This window comes from Monopterus albus, unplaced genomic scaffold (assembly GCF_001952655.1).
Source record: "Monopterus albus unplaced genomic scaffold, M_albus_1.0 scaffold13.1, whole genome shotgun sequence".
Lineage (NCBI taxonomy): Eukaryota > Metazoa > Chordata > Actinopteri > Synbranchiformes > Synbranchidae > Monopterus > Monopterus albus.
Genome location: NW_018127893.1, coordinates 3529864 through 3547871, shown reverse-complemented (window position 1 = coordinate 3547871; position 18008 = coordinate 3529864). Strand labels below are relative to the sequence as shown.

The 18008-nt window shown below is 39.9% G+C and overlaps 1 protein-coding gene across 6 annotated transcripts in view; it reads right to left on the bottom strand.

Moving 5' to 3' along the window:
* The window catches only part of begain (brain-enriched guanylate kinase-associated), a 105746-nt gene that overhangs the window by 18795 nt on the left and 68943 nt on the right, over positions 1-18008 (bottom strand). For 3 of the 6 annotated variants that reach the window (XM_020590899.1, XM_020590896.1, XM_020590900.1), the window contains 4 exons: positions 16089-16120; positions 5197-5423; positions 3455-3616; positions 1171-1237 (listed from right to left, as the gene is read on the bottom strand). In XM_020590899.1, coding sequence (XP_020446555.1) covers positions 1171-1237; positions 3455-3616; positions 5197-5267 — 300 coding nt within the window. In that variant the 5' untranslated portion in view covers positions 5268-5423; positions 16089-16120. Of the gene's footprint in view, positions 1-1170; positions 1238-3454; positions 3617-5196; positions 5424-15781; positions 15881-16088; positions 16121-18008 lie in introns of those variants that run through there. The other 3 variants (XM_020590898.1, XM_020590901.1, XM_020590897.1) reach the window with 3 other exon arrangements.

Genomic DNA, 18008 nt, shown 5'->3' with positions numbered 1-18008 from the left:
GCCTCAGCATTCCCCCGGAGGAGCTGGAGGAAGTGTCTGGAGAGAGGGAAGTCTGGGCATCTTTGCTTAGACTGCTGCCCCCGCGACCCGGTCACGGATAAGCGGAGGAAAATGGATGGATGGATGGAATTACAACAGAATTACTGGCCAAACTTTTTTATTCTGCTTTAATTTTGGTGGTATTTACTAGTAATTTCTGCTTATTCATAAACAACAACTAGGCTACTCATTGCATAATTATTCCTGGCTATATAACTATGTATGCACCATGAAAACCAGCTGGCTACAAAAATATATTTTACCTCAATATTTAGCTCACCATGCATCACTATTATATCAGTATTCTGGCTCCTGACAAACGCTATGGATCAAACTTCTGATGAGATTATGATCCTCTTTAATCAAGATACTGTATGTCATAAGGGTGGCCCTCATCGTCTGCACTGATTCTAGCTGGTAAGTCCTAAAGCTGAGGCTGCGAGGGGGGGAAAACACTCAGGGAACCTGTCAACCTGATGTGACTGGACAGCTGATGATGAGGTGACCAGAATAGCAGTTAGCTCTGGTAGCTTTCTAACAGGGTTGCATGGCAGCTAAGACCAGTTACTTTGGACACTGATTGAGCTACTTGACTTGATCATGTAATTGCTTTGTGAGAGCTGAGAATGGTTCTGTTGCTAAATAGGTGTATTCAAATTGATTATAGTAAATTTCTCATTTCTTAGACAAGGGAGAAAAATCTGAGAAAGTAAATGTCACCATCACTCTTCAGTTATCTATTGTATGTATTATACCATAGTTTATCATTATTCCATTTGTTATGACCACTGTATTTGAGGAGCTTGTGTGTTTATTGATATTTGGTCTCCCTTCCTGCCTTAGCTTGAAACTCTTGTCTGGCACTTTTCCAGTTGGCTTCCCTTTTAACAGAGGATACTGCCTCTCAGCATGGTTCCAAACAATGAATACAATGCAGTCCATGGGCAGAGCCGGGGGGTGGCCAGGGGTGGCACCGACCACCCCCACAATCCAATTGGCCACCCCTGGTGCCACCCCTGCCAGAGTCAAAATGTGATTCTTGTCAGTATTAATGGAAAAAAAAACAACAACGACAAATTGTTGCCTTAAATACAGTACAGCTAACAGTTTTCTGGTGCAGGGGTTCCTTACCGTCCTTTGCATCTTGTCCTCCAAATCCTGGTTGATCCTCTGAAGAGCTGTAAAGCCACTCTGGATCCTAAAAGACAAGAAACAAAATGTGACCTGTTAATAATGTAAATCACAGCATCTGATAACTAGAAAGCATTTGACTGCTCATAAACCCGAATATCCTCCAGTAATGTGCACAGAAAATATGACAGAGAAAGAAATAAGTCGATCAGAGGGGACTTAAAGATATTTTAAGTACTGAGTCAGATTTGAAGATCAGTCAGGATAAAAATCTCCTGAGCTAAAACACAGCAAAAAAAAAAAAAGGATGAGAGTTTGATATGTCAATGTGCCACAGCAGTTGATAGTGTGAAAAACGTATCAAAAAAAGTTTTAAGTTCTAAAATGTTTTTATAGAAAATCACACACAAGTGGACCCATAGCATTGATTCTGCACTGACAATGATACTGATACTGACAATGATGTTTTAAGCCGTTTTGTTTTCTGTTTAAACCCTCTCTTGCTTTGTATTTTAACACTTCCTGCTATTTCTCTCTGATCATTTCTCTCATCACTATTGCCCTTTCAAAGACTTCTCACGCAATAATGAGCTTAATGAAACAAGACCTCAGACTCTCTTGCTGCATTTCCACTATTGGAACCTAATGAGTGATATACCCGGGGGCGGGGGGATTTGATTGATTTTGGTACTACCTCGAGGAGTGCCAAAATTTAGCTCTCAGCTAAACGCACCTCTGAAACGGGCCAAGTGTAGTATAGACAACCAGTGCCTTCGATGAGCCTTGATTGTCATAAGACATTTCAGTAAGTTCCTAGAATTGAAAAACCCCTTTTGTTTGTCTACTTGTTCCTTGTCTTGTTTTTTTTTTTTTTTTTTTAACCAGGTCAACATCAGTATCACATTTTCACATTAGCTCTCAGTAGAGGGGAGTGTTGATACCAGCATTTATGGCTCCATTAACCAGACTGATAAGGAGAGTGTGGGCAGTGGAGACTAAAAGCAAAGACACCGTAAAGCAAAGAGCTGAAAGAGATTCAAGAAGGTAAAGAAGGAGCGTCACTGGGAATGATGGTGGTTTGCTGATTGATGGAGAACAGACGTTTAAAACCTGCTGCAACACTGAGTACTGTTACTCACGTAAGAGGAGCAGAAGGAAATGGAGCATTTATCACATTTATTTGATCCATGTCCACAGAGCACTCTGTTCTGCCTGACCAGAAGGTTTGCAAATAATCTTGCTGCTCTGAGGTTGTCATCATGCTGCTAAATTAAAACTCCTAGCTGGAAGGGCAGCCCTCTATTTGTTATTGGGACATAGCTTCCTCTCTTAATATTTATCCCAGAGTTGTCAGCAGTAGTGCCAAAAATAATGTTTGTATTTATAGAGCACACTGCAATGAAGTATTAATGAATTACATTATATATGTTTTCATTCTCCTTTTCTACAGTCTCTGCACATTTCAGTATGTTTAAAATTAAGGAAACTATGGAAAAGGTGTGGTTAGTTTTTGTCAACAAAAATACTTCAAGGTTAAGGTGAAGGGGAGAGATCATAGTTACAGTTAGAGTAACAAAAAGGTGTGGAATCACAAAATATTCATTATTTACTAAGGTTACTGGGCTGGAAAAAGGGCCTATTTACTTAAAAATACCCATAAACCACCACACTGTCCAAGGCTTAGAAAGACACAAAAGGTACAGTATATAGGAGAAAATACCAATATTCAATATAAATTGAAATCTTTTTTTCATCATACAAAACGGATCATCTGCATAAAAACCATTCTGTATATGGCTAATGGCATTGATATGCTTCAGGAGAATTGCTTTTAGGGTCACTGAACATCATTAGAACCCCCCCCCCCCTTGTAATTTCAGAAGGCTGTGCCACAGAACTTTTGTAGCTTTCTGAAATATACAAGGCAGCATGCACATCTGCTTCACACAGCATTTGTTTGGAGGCAACAAGATTATCTCCTCTCTTACCTTCTAATTTTTCACTTTTAACAACCATTTCAGCTACTTTTCATGTGTACAAACAACTGCAACACTGTGAAAGTGTGTGCCATTATTTGAACATGGTATCTATGATGCCACGTTTTTACCTTAAAGTATGGCTATAAAAACTTGTGCTTTGGATAATCAAAATATTTTCCAATAATGTTCCCCATAGGCTGCTATGGCTTTTAAACAGCAGGATGCATCTTGACAGCAGATGCATATATAAATAGGCAACCAGCCCACAGAGTCATGCATATGTGTACACACACACACACACACACCTGCGTAGTTTCTCTGTAAATTTCTCCAGTTCCTCCTGGGCCCGGCGCAGCTCTGTCTCGAGATACTGCCGAGTCGACTCGAACTCTGTTTCCACCATCTCTAGTTTGTGGGTGGTGTAAGACAGGCGCTTACGGAGGTCATCCTTGTGGTCGTGGAAAGAGCTGAACAGGCGGCAGAGGGAGTTTAGAGAACATGATTCAAGAAGACACAGTCACAACACTGATATACTTTCATTGCTGTCAAAGTTTGTCAGATTCCTAGAGCATAGCGGAGAGAGGGAGTGTAGAGAAAGAAAACAGAGACAGACACCAGCAGAAAAGGCAATATGAGAGGGAGGGAAAGGGATGAAGTGTAGCTGTAATTCAGTTTGGAGTGAGAGAGGTCCCAGGCAGGGGGGAAAGCAGTGAGGCTGATAGGAAGATGGATGGAGGAGGAATACTAATCGTTTCCCATTCACAAGAAAGGTGCAGAGCTAGGACAGGAGCTCCCATTGGTGCAATGGTGGCTTCCATTACACCCACTTCATTGAAGAAGAAGTGAAAATATAGATTGAACCACAACTTTGACTGAGAGAAAGCTTTAAAACGGGGTGAAATAGAAAGAAAGGGCATGAGAGAGCGAGTGAGAAGCCAGAGTAGCTCAGCTTCACCACCACCACCACCACCACCAACACATGAGACGGAGTAATATTTCGGTTGCGCATTCGATGCAGGTTTGAGCGTGGAGGGATGGAAACACACTGACAGGACTGACTGAGGAAAGGGATGTGGTAATGAAAGGCTAGAGATGGGGAGCAGGGACAGTGTGTGATCTGGGGGATGTAGCGTTTTGCCAGACTGATGGGTACTTGGCTCACAAAGAGGTTTGAGGGCTCAGCGCTGCCAGCCTTACTAACTGGGGACTTGGTTGAAGATCTCCACAAATGAAGCCTTCACCAAGCAGTAAAAAGTCAGTATATAAGTAGTCAAGTAAACATAAATGTACAACAACAACAACAACAACAACATGTGGTTCTACAGGATGAAACTATTTCTGGGCAAACAGATGGGATACGATATGCTGGGCATTAATTTGTATAACCACAAATTACTGTTTTGACTGTTTGTGTACAGTATAAAAATACCAAATGCAATGTGATCATTTTTTGCCCACAAAAAGACTAAACTCCAAATGTTGTTTGATGCCGGTACCTGACAGCCCAAACATTCAAGGCAGCTGAATGAACTGCTGTCATCTTCCAATCCCACTCTTGCAAAGAAGGCAAAACAGTGAAATAGTCCTCAACAGGCAGATTAGATAGACAGCTAGTTTGTGTCCACTACACGGAGGCTTGCAGCTTCTGCCCACCATCCAGCTAAACAAAATCTTGACAACCTCTCCACTGTCTAACAGCAGCAAGTGTTGTAAATTCACATGGCAAGGAGCCAGGGAGCTATTGTAAGTACATGTGAAAATTGCTCTGGGCTCTTATCACAAAGTAATGCCAGTTTAATTAAGTCTGAGCCAGCAGCCATTGATTGGTTACATTTATGGTCCATGTCCAGATGTATAAGAATTCATTTGGACGTAGATCGTAGCTGACACATGACAAGAGATATAAAGTGGAATGATGGGAATGAATAGATGCCACAATACGTTTTATAAAGACTTCTTAATGGTAATGACCTCCCAGTGAGCATTAAATGAAATGAACTCCCTAATGTTTAGAATTTAAAACACTCCCCAAAACGACTCATCTTACCTTCTTTTCTGATGTTTGCAACCATTTCTCTGGGTTTTCAGGGCAGTTTTGCCAATATATATCTTTTTCATATTTTTCCCTCTGCCTCAGCTCTCATGTGTGTATAGTTGTTGCCTCTTCTGCTGCTGGTCAGCTGAATGCTGAAGCCAAGTTTAACCACAAACCAACAGTCAAAGCTCTAAGTCTTGCCTGGGGAAGCAGATAGGAGCTGGCTATCTGTGATGACCCTGGCAAGAGAGCAGAGGAAAAACAGCTTTGAAGCTCCACAGATTTAGCAGCACATTTAGTTCTGATGACTCCTGAGGAAAATGTACATTTTGTGTGTATGCAGAAAAGTAGCATGACAGAGCAGCGGTGGGGGATCAATTAGATACGTTCAGTAAACAAACTTAAACAGTACACCATACTTTGAACACCCTCAGGTGAACTTCGTGTGGTGACCTTTTAATAGTTCAAAGATCTTTTTTCAATTTCAAGTACTTTTAAATTTCAAAACTAACTCTACAACACAAGTTACACAGGTAAAGGAACAATAACAAAGAATGTTGAAAGATTTTTATAATTTAAGCCTCTTTTGTCATGACTTTCCTTCTCTTCCTTGTTGGGAACATTTGAATGGAGCTGTCACAAACTGCAGATCCATGCGGAATAGAGTTATTGGCCAGCTGACCACAGAGGTTAACCCTCAGTAAATATACGTTATGATGGATGAATGTATGTGGCCATTTCTATCCATCATTGTTGCTTTTCGATGTAGGGGCTTGAACCCAGGTCTCCTGCACCGCAACAGTTTAATTACCTGCCAGTGCTAAGCATAAACAGTCAAAATAAACCTCTCCAGATGTTCAGCTCTCTTCATGCAGCTGTATTTGATGAGTCTTGATTCACTGTAATACATATTTCTTAGCAATGTGATCTTACAAATCATAAAAAGATGCAGCTAAAAATGGAATATCTATTAATATACAAACAGATTTTTTTCATTAGTTCCTGTCCAATCAGCACTTACTGACTCGAAGTAGGCACAGATCTGTCAATCTTTGGATTTCTCCTCATTTTAAGGTGGCTGTAGTAAGAGAGATTCTTGGCATATAAACAGTTTGGAGGGTGTTGATTTCAAAGGTGCAAGAATGGATTAAACACTGATCCTATCTGCTCTTTCACAGACTGCAGATGTTAGCATGTCTGCTTACAGTAGCTATTTTACTTGTGGTAACCTAATGTGAGTACTTCTTCCACCACTGTCATTTTATTAGTCAGGTACATTTTGTGGTGGTACGGATTATTTAAAAAAAAAAAAAAAACCCATACGGAACAAGCACACCTACCGTGTCGCTGTGTAATATTTCCCGACATCGTAAAAGCCCTTTTTATTACAATGTCAAAAGAGAAACGTGTGAAATATTAAGAATAAATAAACAGTATTATGTGATAACAAAATAATGATCGAATCAATGACCAGCAGTTCTGTTTTCAGCCTCAAAATATATGCTTCTGTTAAATGCATATTTTATGTAGTAAATCTCTAGCCACAGTTAGGCTGTCATTGTAAACTGCATTACAGTATGTGCTGTGCTAGCAGCAACAGCTTGACAGGAACAGTAACTAAGGGGGCGGTTCAGTTTACCTCAACACATTACCTCCACTAAACATAACTGACTAACCGAGGCTCAAACATTTCATGAGTCCATATATTTGCCTTTAAGAAAGCACTACGTCTTGTCCTTAAGAGCCAAGTAAGCATAAAGCCATAAATACAGACAGGGGTTGCCAGCAGCATAATTTTTATCAGTCCCTGCAGAGTGGCAGTTCAACAACAAACTGAAATGACTGTTTTGTTGCCTGCTGCCATTTCTAATGGCATTACTACTTATTACTTTTAATCTCCCTTCAAAACTGGCTCAGGAAACAATGGCAATTTCTGGAAACACTGTTAAAACAGTTGCTGTAGTCCTTTTCTTATCTGCAAGTCACAGAGGGAGAGAGGAAAATAAATAAATAAAAAAATTGTTACTGAATTGGTAAGGAAGTGAAGTTGTGTGGAATCTATCCTGAGATACACACACAAACATACATCTCCCTGCTGTGTAGTATACGAAGTACTGTACCCTAACTGTATCATAACACCTTCCCCATGGGAATACACAGCAGATCTCAGTGCCTCGGGGTGTTGCTGGGCAAACATTCCACATGAAGGAACAACTTTTAAGTCCTCAGAGAACCCCATGATAGGCGTACTGTTTTTAACATGCTAGGGAAACCACCAACAGCAACAAACATGTAAATCAATCAGGCATTCCTCTCTTCAATGTTCCTAAGTATAAAGAGAAGTCTAAGGATTGGATGCCTAAAATCTTGTCCCCAAGTGTTATAACCTGTCATAATGAGCAGACAATGTCTAGTACAGAGTACAACAAATGGCTGTGGTAATCCCGCAGGCTACTTCCCGCAGACACTTTCCACCTCCCACTCTGCCTGTATACTTTTTCTTTCATGAAAATGGCTCTCCTAGCAAGTGACTCCAGTTTAATTCAGGAAAAAAAAAACAATGCAAAGCCTACTAAAGGTCACAGCCAGCCAGCATCCATTGTGGATCTACAACAAAGATCCCTTATGGTGCCTGCAGGTTGATTTACTAGTAATGAGCCATGGGAGGTGAGTGAGGCAGAGCTGCAGGTCGCCGTATACAGTATATACCATTCAGAGCGACCAAATGAAAGCATTAAACTTGAATGGTTACACTGCCATCCCTACTGAAGTCTGCTTTAAAGTAAGCAGCACACAGAGACACAAACACCTTTGTCAGCTGTAAACCTTCATGTTGCAGCTTAGAGGATACACTGTACTAAAAGTAACTGCTAACTAAAAGTAATTGCTAAGATTTGGAAACATGGTGGCAATGCTGCAAAGAATTGGGGGAAATAGACAAGAGCAATCAGATGATCAAACAGCCTGTAAATAAGGCAACAGCCTGGACAGCTTATCTAAACCACTCTCAAGCTGCATGAGTCGAAAGGAACAACAATGACTGTTGATATCACGCCATCCAATGGCTGTTGTCAGTTGTTATAGGGAGTATAGATGTGGGTTAGTAGGACCCTATTCCACCTCCTAGTTTTGTGATGCACATAATGTCTTGCCATCTCAGCCTTTGCTGCTGACACACAGCCATTAGTCATCATTTGAACAGTCCTTGTTGAGATCCTTGTCTAACCACATTATTTATAGGTAAAACCTGAACATGAACACAACCAAAATGTAATGTAATGTCCTCTCACTGCACAGGACACCTACAATACAATAAATATGACAGGCCAAACTAGATGCATGCCTGAAGCTGTGAAACGTGTTTACAACAAACGCTTTAGGTAATGATTTTACCATCTTTATCCAACCTTGGAGATTGCATGCTTTCTCGACTTTTTAGCAATATTGTTGCATTTTCAGAGAAGCAATTAACTTGATGAAAACAATGTTAGCATTACTGACACAAAGCTACAAAAACAAGGCCCAAGTTGCTGTGTAACTGAAAGTGATATCCTAAAAGCCCAAACACCTACCCAGCATAGAGAGAAGTGGTGATAATTAGCAACATTATTTTACAACGTCCCCTTGGTTTGATGTGTCGCAGTGGTTGGAGCTTTACTTGAGAGCCATGTGTTGTGTATTTCCTGTGTATTTCTTGTGATGCAAGACTCCAGAAATGCAAGTCTCTTGTGCATGCTCCACTACCAGTGGCCAGAAAAACAGCTCTGCGGATTAAGCCACCAGAGCCATGGTGTTGACTAGTCAAAACACATTTTGCTGTCTGAAGACTAGAACTGCAGCTGAGGAGTGACCCCCACACTATTTATTTCTCCTTTACTTTCTATCTACATATCAAAAGACTCAACCTTTAATGAGTAAGAGGAAGAACTGTGGCCTTAAAAGTAATAAAACTCATAAAGCATGCTAATGTTTTACAATAAATGCCTTAAGTATCAGTTTTATTTTAGCCACTAAAACCTAAACAGTTGAATTAAGTGATTTAAAAATGTCACTGGTAACATTTATGCTGATTGATTATGGTTCTGATGATAGTATAAATCAGGAATATTATGTGCAGTAATGGAAGTATCAAGCCTGACTATGTTGTTGCAACAGCCAATCTGTTTGAATTCACTGTTGGGCTTTGTAACCATACGGCTCTTTTCCAACACAAAAAGCTCCTGGGGATAAATTACCTGATAATGAATAGCTTCCCCTGCTGCGCTATGACTCATCAAACTCCCTTCATCTCTTTTGTATATCCTTGGCCCTTTATAAAGCACATCAGTCATAGCAATAACACTTTAGTTGTATGAGAGAGCCCCAGAGAAAACAGCAAGCATTCAATCAATTCTGGCAATTTGTAGGCAGGTTTCACACTATTCCTGATCAGATCAGATCACATCGCATCGGGAGCCACAGCAGGAGTTGCCACGTGGGGATCTTATGTGTGTGTTGTGCACTTCAGGGCTCTTATGTTACCTTCTGTGCTCTTAAGGTCAAGATAAAATTTTACTTAAATGAAAGTACAAAAGTATTAGCATCAAAATGTACTTATGACATGAAGTCAAAGTCTGAAGTAACAGAAAATACTCAAGTACAGATACCTCAAGATATCAGACACCTGTTCTTAAGTACAGTACTAAATGTAGCTGGTTACTTTCTACCACTGCACATACACAGTGTGAGGTTTAATACATTGCTATTTATTGTTTATTTAATGTCAAAGTTGATTTACTAGTCACATGTAGCCTGTGAAAACAATTGGAACATATCCTCTGCTGCTCTGGAGAGAGTTTTGACAATTCTGACTCAAGTGACATTACTGTAATTCAGTAATCTAGGTAGGGCTTGGAGACGCGGCATTAAAGTCTGGTATGACATGGTTGTTTACAAATTAAAAAAAAAAAAGATTCTAGAAATGATTTGTTTCCTAGAAAGACTGCATGCACTGGAGAAAGAGCTCCAAATTCCATCCATTTTCTATACCGCTTAGCCCCAAAGATGGTCACAGGGGGCTGGAGCCAATCCCAGCCAGCTGCGGGTGAGAGGCGGGGTACACCCTGGACAGGTCGCCAGTCCATTGCAGGGCTTACACGCAGACGAACAACCACTCACACAGACAATCACTCCTACGGGCAATTTAGAGACACCAGTCAACCTATGCTGCATGTCTTTGGACAGTGGGAGGAAGCCAGAGCACCCGGAGAGAACCCACGCAAGCATGGGGAGAACATGCAAACGGGGCTCAAGCCCAGAACCTTCTCGCTGGGAGGCAACAGCACTAACCACCGCGCCACCGTGCTGCCCTCCAAATTCCTCTTTTTAAAAAAAAAAAAACAAGGATTTTCAGAATTGCTTTGCTTTAGTCCTGATTTATTCTGAAGAATTTTTGAGCAGAGAATTACACACAACACAGGAGGATTTGAAGAATGCTGAACCATTTGCTGATTTCCCTGAATCCCATGTTTACCTTCATTAGTCACACAAAGGAAGAATACTGTGCTCTGAATAAATTTCTCTTAGCACTGAATAACATTCTTTATGTGCAAAGGATGAAAGGATGCCAGTGTCTGCTGAAGAGCGACAAAATTTCAGAGTGAGCCTTGACTGAAGAAAATATTTACCAAAATACCTTCCGGGCAACAATAACGTAATAGACTTCAGATTCATCAGGTCAAATGACGTTCAAGTCACCTATAATTCCAATAATGTTTACTTTCTCCTCAAGAAAAACAACTGCAACCCGCCTAAATTTAATTTCTTTTTTTAGCCAAGGGCACAAGAAATCGCTTTAAATTTTGACTCTTATTTTTACAGTGGCTTCATGGTAGTAAAAACAATGGTTGAATTAATAAACTTGATAAATATTTGGGGCTTTACACTGCTGCACTTGTTTATATTGACAATACGTCTCCTCTGTCTTACTTTCTTGCTGTGTTTTATGATATAAGTAGAGAATATAATGGCTTCAGAGCTACACAGTACCGCAGGCCAGAAGTTCATTGTGCTCTTTGCCCCTTCATAACCCTTTGCACAAGCAACATTACACACAGAGAGAAAAGAAAGAGGCTGTTTACCAAAGGGATGATTCTTACAATTTACAGAGTTTTGAGAAAAAAGTATGTGAACCCTTTGGAATTACTTGGTTATCTGTATAAAATGTGATCCAGTCTTCATCTAAGTCACAGTTATAGACAAACACAACGTGCTTGGCACTGGATGCACAGCAGCCATCAAATCATGATGCTCCCATACACAGCTGGGGTGGTGGTGTGCAGTGCCTTTTTTATGCAATATGTAGTGCTGCATGTTCTCCCACTGCAATTCAACTGTAGTGCCAGCTCCCGAATCCAATTAGCTTTGTTGGATGTCATTAGCCTAGGGGTTCACATACTTTTTCCAGCCTACATTGTGAATATTTGAATAATGTATTCAATATAGACGAGAACAATACAATGAGTAGATTGTGTTAGTTCATAATTGTAGAACTATTTGCCTAGCTCAGATTGGATAATTGATTATGATGCACCCTTCTCATAGATTATAGACAGGCTCATTATCACCCTGATGAAGGCCATGTTGGTGAAATAAAGATCTTTCCAACAAGTCAACTAGTGTTGCCAGTCCCCCCCCCATTTCTACTTGTTCATAATTATAACTTAAATGAAGATCCGACAATATTTTAGGACAATTTTTTATATAAAGCAAATGGAGATGATTCCAAATGATGTACCTACTTGTTCTTGCCACTGTACGCTTGTGTGTTAAGAATGCAGGTAAGGTAAGATTTCTCATTTTCTCCATATTTAAAATTCTGTGAAAACGAACAAGTTCATGTTCTCACTGAGGTTGCCACGACAACACAGCCGTTACATAGCAGTGCTCCCAGGCTGGCAGAGGACAAGAAGTGATCACCTTGCAGACTGTTAAGAACCAACATTGTGTAGATGGAGACGTATAACGCTCTGAACTGTAAAGCAACAGCTCCTGCTGACATATACGGTAGTTTCTATTTATATTTAGTGCACCTGTTATTCTTGTTTTTAAGCATCAATTTGCGTATTATAAATGCTCATATTGTATTCTACTTCTCAGCCATGCTAGCGGCGTGTGTCTAGGGATGTCTGTCAGCTGGTCCACCACTTTTGTTCAGACTGAAAATATTTGAGCAACTGTTAATGTCTTTACATTTGGTATGCATATTCACGTTCCCTTCAGGATACTGTCAATTGCAATAACTCCAGTGATCCCTTAACTTTTTACCTAGCACTACCATGAGGTCAACTTTTACTTTGGTTTAGGACCAAACACCCGCATAGCTGTATTGGTACTTGCATGCTTCTGCCATACATCTGTATTTCTCTTGTTTTGACCCTCTAAGGTTCAATTGGTGAAATGGGTGCAGGTGCACGGTTTGTTCAACATGTAGCTCATAAGAATGCCATGTTTGTACATGTTTGACGAAAAGCCTCTTGTCTGCCATGTTTTTTTTTTCTTTTTTGCCGCCTGACATAACAGAGGCTGAACAAATTATTGTTGATATAATAGGAGCAGTCTCTGAACCATGGCACTGAACAAGAGAAAGATCAGGACTGAAGCTAATGCATTCACGAGCTGCAAGAACAAAGAAAAAATAATTTATCTGAGCTAACGCTGTCCGGGTGGGGACAGCAAGACCAAGATAAAACCTTTGTTTTGAAAAGCTTTATCTTCCAGATTTTATTTGTGATACTATATGCCGCACATCCTACTCTTCTGACATACAGTACATTATCTATTGCATGTGGACTCCTGAGGCTTATGTTGCTCAACTGACCCTGCCCTGTTTGACGGTGCCATATAAATGCTGTGTGGCAGACGGGCATATCTCCAACAGTCCAGGGAGCTATGAGGGTGGTGAGGTGGGAAGTCAAAGAGAGGAGCTGTCTTAAGACTGAAACATGTGATTTGCATGGGTCTAAATCAGAAAACAGGGTTACACATGCACGCTCAAAGACAAGTTAACCCCTCGAGTATGCTCTAGAGCAGATCCTTCATCAGTCACTTCCAGATGCTTCAGAAGTCCACCCTCACCAGTGGCTTCTGCATACATCTCTGATCTCATTGTTCTGGAGATAATTAGAAGAAGAAAGCGTGGTGGTGGTGGTGGTGTTTCTTGTGCGGAAGGGAGCCTCTGTATAGCATCCGCTTTTCAGATGCTTCTTGCCTATCTTAAGGAAAATAAGAGATGAACAAACAAAGGCTCTTTGTGCATAATCCTCAAAATCTGAGTGAAGCAGAGGGGGCTAGTGATATTTCCCAGGGGCTGGCGCTGGAGGCAAAGTGGATCATGGGTAGATACAGCTGATGACAGCAAACTGAAACATTTGAAGAGACCTAATTAAAAGTCACAGCCAGCCAAGTGAAGCCAATACAACTTTTTGCTTTTTATTGAGCTGGCTGGTCTGGTGCTGCTGTTTTAATCACTATTCTGTCCTTGGTTTGTTCAAAATCTCAAATTATATGTGCTCCTCTGTACACAGAGATGCTTCCACTACCCTTGGACAGACTGAAATGCATTGGATTCTTTGACGAATTTCAGTTGAGACAGGTACATTTCCTCTTATTTATTGAAAAAGTTAAACTTTTAGAAATGTAATCTTTTCGTCAGTCAATTGGACTTAAGGGGCACAATGTCCCTTTTTAATACACTCCTTTAGCCATCACCATTTCAGCTTTCAATTTCAGTTTGACAGTGATGTTTGTATTATAGCCTTTGGAAAGTTCAGCATTTCCTCTGTCTGAACTGGCACCACTGAACCAATCACCTCAGGAAGGGGATATTAAAAATCTAAAAAGGTATCTAGAACAATTACAGCAATCTACCAATCAGACAACTTTGAATCAGAAAATTATTTAAATAAATTATAAAATATGAGACTGTATGAGAAACTACAAAGTTTCAATTATGCTCATAAATCGTACAAAAATGGGCTTTTATTTGGCCAATATCCTCATTCTCTAGTGTACTGTTCATACTTATCATACTGCATGTGAAGACTGAGCTGTTTGAAAAGGTTGTCAGGGCACAATTATTTCAGTTTCGTTGGCATCGATCTATTTCAGCTTACAAGTAAAAGGACAAACCATCTTTTGGAGATAAGCTTTGGCTTATTATCTATGACAAGAATCATCTCAGAAAGCTGAGGAGGAGCAGTGCATGATGGGGGGGGGTTGGAGTTGACGATTAGTCTGGACAGCCTTCCGCTGTTATTAACACTCATCTCTTGGTCCATTTCAAGTGTTTAACCATTAAAATAAACATGTATTTACAGAGTTTTGGGTTTATGATTGGATTGTGCATAAAAATGTAATAAATTGAATTGTTATGATATATTTTTTGACAGGTGATGTTGAATAAATGCCTGTCATTCCATGTACAGTACCACAGTAAAACACAGCGGATAGAATTTTAGTGCTGTTTTTTAACTAATGATGCATCAGAATCAGAAGCAGCTTTATTGGCCAGGTGTGTTGAACATAGGAGAAATTCGACTCTGGTACAGTGGCTCTCAATGTGGACGTACAATGTTCTTCCGTAAAGCAATGAGCAGACAAGTAAACAAGCTAAGGAATACATTAATACCAAGCTAACATAACTCAAAGTGCTGAAAAGGTTAGCACACATTATTCATTTTGTTCGTTTTCTTTCACTAGATTAATTAAATCTTTTCCCACTGTACAGGAAGTTTGACTTTCACTTTATACACCAAAGGTTTCCCTCTGGACAGCACCTTATGGTGGAGGTGTTGTTTGCTTTAATTATGTAACAGGAAGCAGGAATCGTCCTCACTTGCTGGAGGCTAAGACTAGAGGTAAAAGCAATTAACTTTGAGATGTTATGAGCCACCACACTGACATGCAGATTATAAAGACACCTAATGGTAACACATAGAAAACTTCATGACTTAGTCTCTAAATTATAAAGTCTTCCATCAACTTGGCAAGTAAAATACATTATAAATTCCCCCTGTCTTGCTCTCTCACTTTTTCTCTTAATCTAGGCGAGGACTTTGGTATAACGAGGACAACTTTTTCCTCTCATGATACGCTTGTTCAGTCATAATTGCCTCTCTGTTGTATCATCTTGCCTGGTGAAAGAATATGAGAGTTAACTGAAGGCTGTGAAAACATTTGGTGCCTCATTATTCTCATGCCAGTAAAATCCAAATGACAACTGAATCAAAACGCTGCTTTACTTTGACCAAATCAAAAGTCTTCACTTCCTTTGCTGCAGACATTACAGTAACAAAAACCTTCAGTTCATTCAAACATGCTGCACAACATGTATCCATATTCTCCAAACATACTGTTCTGTTGAATGCACAGCAGTCTAACCAACCTTTTTCTGTTAAAGCTCTCAGACTATAGCAACACATGGACAGAGCTGCACAACAGCTAAAGAAGAGCACTCACAACATTCATGATTTTCATAAGTGTGGCAAAGCAACTACACACACTTGTCTCAGAATGTCTAATAAACCCAGGCATGCACTTCTCCTCTTTCTTGCCTTACCGTTTATATGCTTTTCGCCTCATTTTCAGCAGATAAGATCACAGTATTCATATGCCTGTGCTTCCCCTCAGAGCGGCATGCATTTAGAAAAAAGCCTCCTAATTCTGACTGGAGACAGGCTGGTAGGCAGAGAGAGAGAGAGAGAGAGAGAGAGAGAGAGGGGAAGCTGAGAATTGAATGGAACAGGAGGAGGGGTTATGGGAGTGATGGAGAGAAGTAGAAGAAGTGAGAGAGCGAGAGAGAGGTGTGGTAGCGGTGGTGGTGTCACTGTCGGGAGAAGAGGAGGTAAAGAGTAAAAGTGGCTAACCTTGTATCATGCTGCATCTCTCCATCAGATTCCTGGTAGGAAGAGAAGAAGGGAGGATGACATGATTAGATGTATTTATCAAGCAGATTTATCTGGTTCTTATCTGGTGTTTAACGAGCTCTCAGAGTGGCTGTGTCTCGGCAAACAAATATATCCATTATTTCTTACTCTCAGCACACACACACACACACACACACACACACTCTATCAGTATGGAGAGCATTAAATGAAAGAGGGAGGAGGGAGAGAGACAGAGCAAGAAATGACAGATTAACAGTGGTAGAAAAATGCTGTGCTGCAGAAATGCTGGGGAAGTGCTCAAGGCAGACTTAATCACTGTAGTTGTTGAAAGGGGCGCGGAGAAACAGAAAAGACAGAAAATGGAAAGTTGTAGGAGGCAAAGTGAAGAAGGTAAACAAACCAAAAATGTTTGAAAGGAAATTTAATAAAACAGTTCAGCATTTTGGGAAATACACTTTGGTTTTCTTTGTCAGTGAGAAGATTGATAGCACTCTTATGCTTTTACAGTAAATATAAAACTACCACCATCAAACTGTTGTCATATAAAAACTGAAAACAACTAATGTAGCTCGGTTCTGCACAAAGATAATCTTTTTTTAAGTCTGTACAAAAAAAAGTGAAGAACAAAAATTACAAGTCGTGGTTTTACAAAGACTTTTTATAAGAAAGCTAACGGTTGTTATGCTGATATAAGCTAACTGGCTACAGGCTGTAGCTACATGTTCTCCATACGGTAGAGACACAAGAATCATATCAATCATTTCATCTAACTCTTGGCAAGAAGTCAATTAAACATGTTTCTCAAAAATGCTGACACAGCATGATTTAAAATATCATACACAATAGAGATGACACTTGTTCCATTCAATTATGCTCCATCATGTCTTCACATGTATAAACATGAACAGAGACGAATGAGTGAACATCTTTTGACTGCACCACAGAGGGTGACATATCCAAATCCCTATTTTTCTTTGAGGAACTTTTTTTTAAACATTTCAATAATTTTCTCACACACGCGTTGGCAAACTGGTGGTCCTTGGCCCATCTTTGCCCCTAAAGGGCTTGGCCTTTCCCAGATGCCACTTTTGTACCAGATCATGATTTCAGTCACCTGTTTACATCACCGGCTTCAAATGGAATCATCATTTCAGTGTTTTACCTCATTACTGGCCCTGAAATGTAACTGTCCCAACTTTGTTTGGAATGTGCTGCAGCATCAGGATTGAAGTGTTTATTTTGAACCAAGAATAAAATTGATGAGGAATCACATCAAATAATTTTGCTGCTGTATTGTTTTCAATGGAATACAGGGCTCAGACAATTTACAAGTCACTATTTTCAGTTTTGATTTGATTTTACATACTGTCCCAACTTTTTCTGTAATACCGTGTGATGCAGAACACAAAAGCCATTGCACCTGCAATGTTTTGTGACTAATGTGGAAAGACAACATTTGGCCGATGTGACCATGTCGACACTGTTGCCTCTTTTATTAACAGAATATCATGCAAAAAAAAACAAACAAACAAACATTTTTACAGGTTTTTTTTTTATTGCTGCATTGTAAACATACACTTGTTGCAGCAGAGTAAAGGAAACTTGTTTACTGTTCACAAAACCTTGGTAGGTGTATTACTAAGATGCACTTAATGCTACCACCCACACATGTAGCAAAATTAATCAGAACTGAGACTTTAAGGATTAAAATTATTAGACAAATTCTTTGTTATGTATGTCAGCTCCAACAGACACACAACGGACAAGTTAATATACAAATTTGCCATTTTATTACTGAATATTTTATGCACCTCTAATTTTGCAGGTTAGAATTCATGGCATTTATTAGAGAACATGTTTTGACCTTGTCTTCTAGTTTGCCTGCAAACATGCTGACTA